The sequence below is a fragment of the Neolamprologus brichardi genome, chromosome 22 (genome assembly GCF_056152115.1).
Source record: "Neolamprologus brichardi isolate AB-2024 chromosome 22, ASM5615211v1, whole genome shotgun sequence".
NCBI classification, from domain to species: Eukaryota; Metazoa; Chordata; class Actinopteri; order Cichliformes; family Cichlidae; genus Neolamprologus; species Neolamprologus brichardi.
The window spans coordinates 34,192,501-34,197,500 of NC_142124.1; the positions used below are offsets into that span (position 1 = coordinate 34,192,501).

Genomic DNA, 5,000 nt, shown 5'->3' on the forward strand with positions numbered 1-5,000 from the left:
CCCCTGAGACCTCAGCATTAATCACAACATCACCTGCACAGCAGTCACTCTTGAGTGGCTGCAAGTAGTATGAATGCAGAGCTGTCCCACTCAGACCCATTGTCAGCAGCATAAGCCACTTACAATATTTCGAAACACCTTGCTGCCATCCTGGACCACTTGTGGGGAACACCCCACACCACATCCAGAACTCCACCAACTTCCAGGTCCAGAAACTTCCCCTGGATCCAGATGAAACCATGGTGTCCTTTGATGTAGTCTCTCTCTTCACTTGCATACCCACCACGGAGGCCGTGGAGACAGAAGACAGCTACAAGAAGACAGCTCCTTGGAGGACAGGACCAACTTCACACCCGATCAGATTTGCACACTGTTAGACCTCTGCCTCACCACTACATATTTCAAATACAACGAAGGCTTCTGCAAAAACATGGCTGTGCCATGGGCTCCCCCGTGTCACCTATTGTAGCCAACCTTTACATGGAGGAAGTGGAAAGGAAGGCTCTTGGCTCTTTCAAAGGAAGAGTACCCAGCCACTGGTACAGATATGTAGACGACACCTGGGTCAAAATCAAGACACAAGAAGTGGAATCCTTCACTGCGCACATTAACGCCATAGCTGGACTGGCCATCGGGCATACCGGGCATTTGCCTGGTGGGCCGCTGGCGATTTTTTGTTTTTATGGGTCGATCGATTTTTTTTTTTTGGAAGGGTATAAATAATGAAAGGTGTTGGATTGGCCAATTGGTCGATTGATTGATCGACTCTGGGCTGGACCAATTACAGCCGAGGAGGTCGGATGCACCCTCCCCCTTGTTTAGCAATCTTATAGGCCATCCAACGGCTCTTTGTTACTTCGGAAACATGGCTTAAACAATTTCCACGACGTAATCCGATAACAACCGATCTCTTTACCCGTCGGCTTCCCGTGGCTGTCATGCAACAGGTGTTGTGCCAAAAACTGATTTCCAATGTTTGTGTGTATTTTTATGTGTAATATCTATGTTGCTAAATAGACTTCGGTGAACAGCGTTTACAAAGGGGCTATATATGGAATTAAAAAATTATCTGTTTTTTCAAGTATCTTTACAACTCTGTGTTATTGTACTTACATTATAACCAATCGGGTCCTTTATCCCCACTTTAAATATTTTTACAGAACTATTGTAATATTTGAGCCATTTCTGCTGTCCAACTACTTCTTACAAAAGACATTTTTAATGTTAATTAGACTTTTTTTTAACGGCATAAATAAAGGTTATATAAAAGTCACTGCCAAAGACTGATTGCGGCTTCTACCTTGTTACACTAATGTTGTTTGTAGCTCAATATGACTTTATGTCATCCATGAGGGATGCATTTGACATATGTTTCACATATTATAGCCCAACAAGTTACTTATAGCAATTTAAATACGAGCAATCAGTTTTTGGCAAATACCGGAAATCAGTTTTTGGCAGACAATCACTTTTTGGCACAACACCGGCTATTGCAGTTAATAATACAGCTTCTTGCCATTTTTTGTGTTTCTTTTTATCGCTGTGTAACTGAGTTCAATTGAAAGCCTGCATGCGCTAGTACCGCTTGCCACAAGTTCCCAGAATCCTTTGCGGTTTTACCCCTGAATGACGTCACATTTTTGGTGGGCCGGTCTCTAGTCAAAATGCCCGGGCCGATTTTTTTGTCCCAGTCCAGCCCTGATTAACGCTGTGGATAAAAACATCAAGTTCACCATAGAAGACACAAAGGACGACTGTTTGCCTTTCCTGGACTGAGCCGTGCACATTGAAGAGAACGGAAACTCCCACTAGGTTTAAAGCTCTCTCCACCATTTGACCTTAGAACTGAAGAAGCTTCTCGGATGAGAGGTGAGACGTCTTCAAGCAACTCAAAGAAGTCCAGACGCTTTTCTTTCCAAGCTCCTTAGAGTACACGGGACACTCGTGGAAACAAAGGGCAGAAAATATCTCGATAAGAGATGATTTGATGATTTGACAGCAGCTATGAACCTCAAAGGTGGTTAAATAGTGTTTAAAACAAAATGCTTTTCAGGATTTGTGCTCACAGCTGCAGACGGAGAACATATGATTTTAGAACTGATCAAGCTAGAACCTACAGTCAGGATAGGAGCTAAGCTAAGTCTTTATCAACACAAGGACACAAGGAAGGAAGAATAAAATAAGTAAAATAGTCAACACTGCAAATAATAAAAGTGCAACAGTACAACTGAAGATTTGTTTTGCTTTTAGTTCTGAATGATGACAAATACATGAGGAAGTCAGCTGAGTGTCAGAGGAGGACTGCAGAGGGAGCGCAGACGTCGCTGACCCGGCGTGTGGTGGTCGGAGCATCTCCCAAACACAAGAAAGCTCGCCCTGGACCACAGTCTGAGAGTAAATGTGTCAGCGTGCAGGATTATTTTATTGTTAACCTTTGAAAAGTAAACCGCGTCTCCACTTTAAGTATTTAGCCGTGCTTTTTGCTCTGGAGTTCATTTGTTGGTGATGAACGGCTGCAGTCACAGTTCGGGGTGAGGAGGTGCTGCTCCTCCTTCACGTGATTCAGACATCAGTGACCAGCAGCACTGCGGGACGCAGGTCCTCGCCATAAAGGCTGAACGTGCACTCTCAGTCACGACGCTTTGTGTTGTCAAACTTTTTGTCTAACAGCACAAAGAGGAAGTGTTACATAAGTGTGCAGCTGTGACTGAGTCGGGAACAGACGAGTCTGCACTGCGTGAGCGAGCAGGATGAATCCACGTTACTAGAAAGTGACTGAAAACACGGCGTCAGACGCCACATTAACAATCACGTCTGAGGGGAATAACCTCTCACCTTCTAATCATTCAGTCTCTGCGGTGAGCCTCTGACAGCTCATCTCTGACAGGAAGTGGTCACAGCGCTGAATTAAAACAACAGACTGAGAGAAGCTGCGTCACATGACAGCCAGTGTTTTATTGAGTATTCGATGAGTATGTATGTTCTCACAAGGCATTAAGTGTACAGCAAACTAAGCACTATTGTCATACATGATGATGGGCTCACTCCATGCCACAGTTCTGCCTGAACAGAAATACCGGGACTACATGTCCACTACATGAACACGTGTCCTGATGCCATGCACTAATATCGACCATGAGCTGGAAACACAAACAAAATGAAACGCACTCGCTCAGTATGAACATTTTTACATCACATGAAACGGGAGGAATTCATCACACACGCGTTTAGATAAAGAGAAGGACACGGGTGGCAACAATGTTATAAACAATGCCACAACAATAAGAACAACAACATCAACAGAACAATAACAGTATTAAAGCTTTTCATGACCATATCAACATTCAGTGTATTGGAAAATACAATCCCAATAGACTCTTTGTATAAAAAAGAAGCTTTTCAAGTCAGCATGGAACAAATAACAGTTTGTATCTCGGGGGTCGGGGGGTGGATGACAGGGGCGGGTGTGCTTCCATAGATTCCAGAAGAGAGGAGGTGTGTGTGTGTGTGTTGGGGGAGGAGCTGGGGTCCTGCAGCTGCTCTATGTGGCGTAGCGCTTGGTCCACTGTTTGGCTATCCTGTCGTGCTCAGCTCTGTTGGTCAGGTACTGTGTGGCGATGCTTCCAACCAGAGGGTCAGCTGCAATACAAGAGCAAACAGCAGACATGTTTAACCACGTGTTGGCTGTCACGTGTTCTCGCAGTCTAAATGAATTCTCTGAAACTCATAATAGAAAAGACTGCACAGCCAGGCTTTAGGCGCACTCGTCAGGACAGCTGTGCAAAAGCAAAACTACATGTGACAGTGATGAGCGGTCGGTCAGCCGCCTCGGTGTCCTGTATTTATTCAGTGTGGGGGAGGAGCTCTGACCAGGTCTCAGCCAAGATTTCTTTTTGAAAACCTTCAGACGGGAATCACACCACAACACTTCCTCCTGTCACATTGTTAGTGTGCTGCATGCAAAAACGTTTGATGCGCTGTGTGTCAGGACATCCAAAATCCAAAATGCTGCAGCAAGAGTCCTGACAGGGACTAGAAAGAGAGAGCAGATTTCTCCTGTTTTGGCTTCCTGTTAAATCCAGAATTCAAAATCCTGCTCCTCACATACAAGGTCTTAAATAATCAGGCCCCATCTTATCTTAATGACCTTGTAGTACCATATCACCCTATTAGAGCACTTCGCTCTCGCTCTGCAGGCCTACTTGTTGTTCCTAGAGTATTTAAAAGTAGAATGGGAGGCAGAGCCTTCAGTTTTCAGGCCCCTCTTCTGTGGAACCAGCTTCCAGTTTGGATTCGGGAGATAGACACTATCTCTACTTTTAAGATTAGGCTTAAAACTTTCCTTTTTGCTAAAGCATATAGTTAGGGCTGGACCAGGTGACCCTGAATCCTCCCTTAGTTATGCTGCAATAGATGTAGGCTGCCGGGGGATTCCCATGATGCACTGAGTTTTTCCTTTCCAGTCACCTTTCTCACTCACTATGTATTAACAGACCTCTCTGTATTGAATCATATCTGTTATTAATCTCTGTCTCTCTTCCACAGCATGTCTTTATCCTGTCTTCCTTCTCTTACCCCAACCAATCACAGCAGATGGCCCCGCCCCTCCCTGAGCCTGGTTCTGCTGGAGGTTTCTTCCTGTTAAAAGGGAGTTTTTCCTTCCCACTGTCACCAAAGTGCTGCTCATAGGGGGTCATATGATTGTTGGGCTTTTCTCTGTATCTATGAAGCGCCTTGAGGCGACTTTTGTTGTGATTTGGCGCTATATAAATAAAATTGAATTGAATTGAATTGACATCCTGAATAGGTCCAACAGATCTGTGGAAGGTCTTTGGACGGTCAGGTAGAACAGAAATACAGAGGGTTGAATCACCAGATATCAGCACTGGTCTTAAAAAGCCTGCATCAGTCAGCTGTAAACGTCAACTCTGAGGTGGAGCGAGATATTGCTGGGCACAGATCTGTGTGAGTGGTATTTATTAGGACATGTTTACACAAAC

The 5,000-nt window shown here is 44.6% G+C and overlaps 1 protein-coding gene across 1 annotated transcript in view; it reads right to left on the reverse strand.

Annotated features, from left to right (window-relative positions):
• Positions 1-2,921: 2,921 nt before the first annotated feature.
• The window catches only part of LOC102786429 (ubiquitin-conjugating enzyme E2 E2-like), a 69,351-nt gene continuing 67,272 nt past the window's right edge, over positions 2,922-5,000 (reverse strand). Inside the window, exon 6 of the mRNA XM_087835191.1 lies at positions 2,922-3,639. Within this exon, the coding sequence (XP_087691317.1) occupies positions 3,542-3,639 (98 nt within the window). The 3' untranslated portion in view covers positions 2,922-3,541. The remainder of the gene's footprint in view (positions 3,640-5,000) is intronic.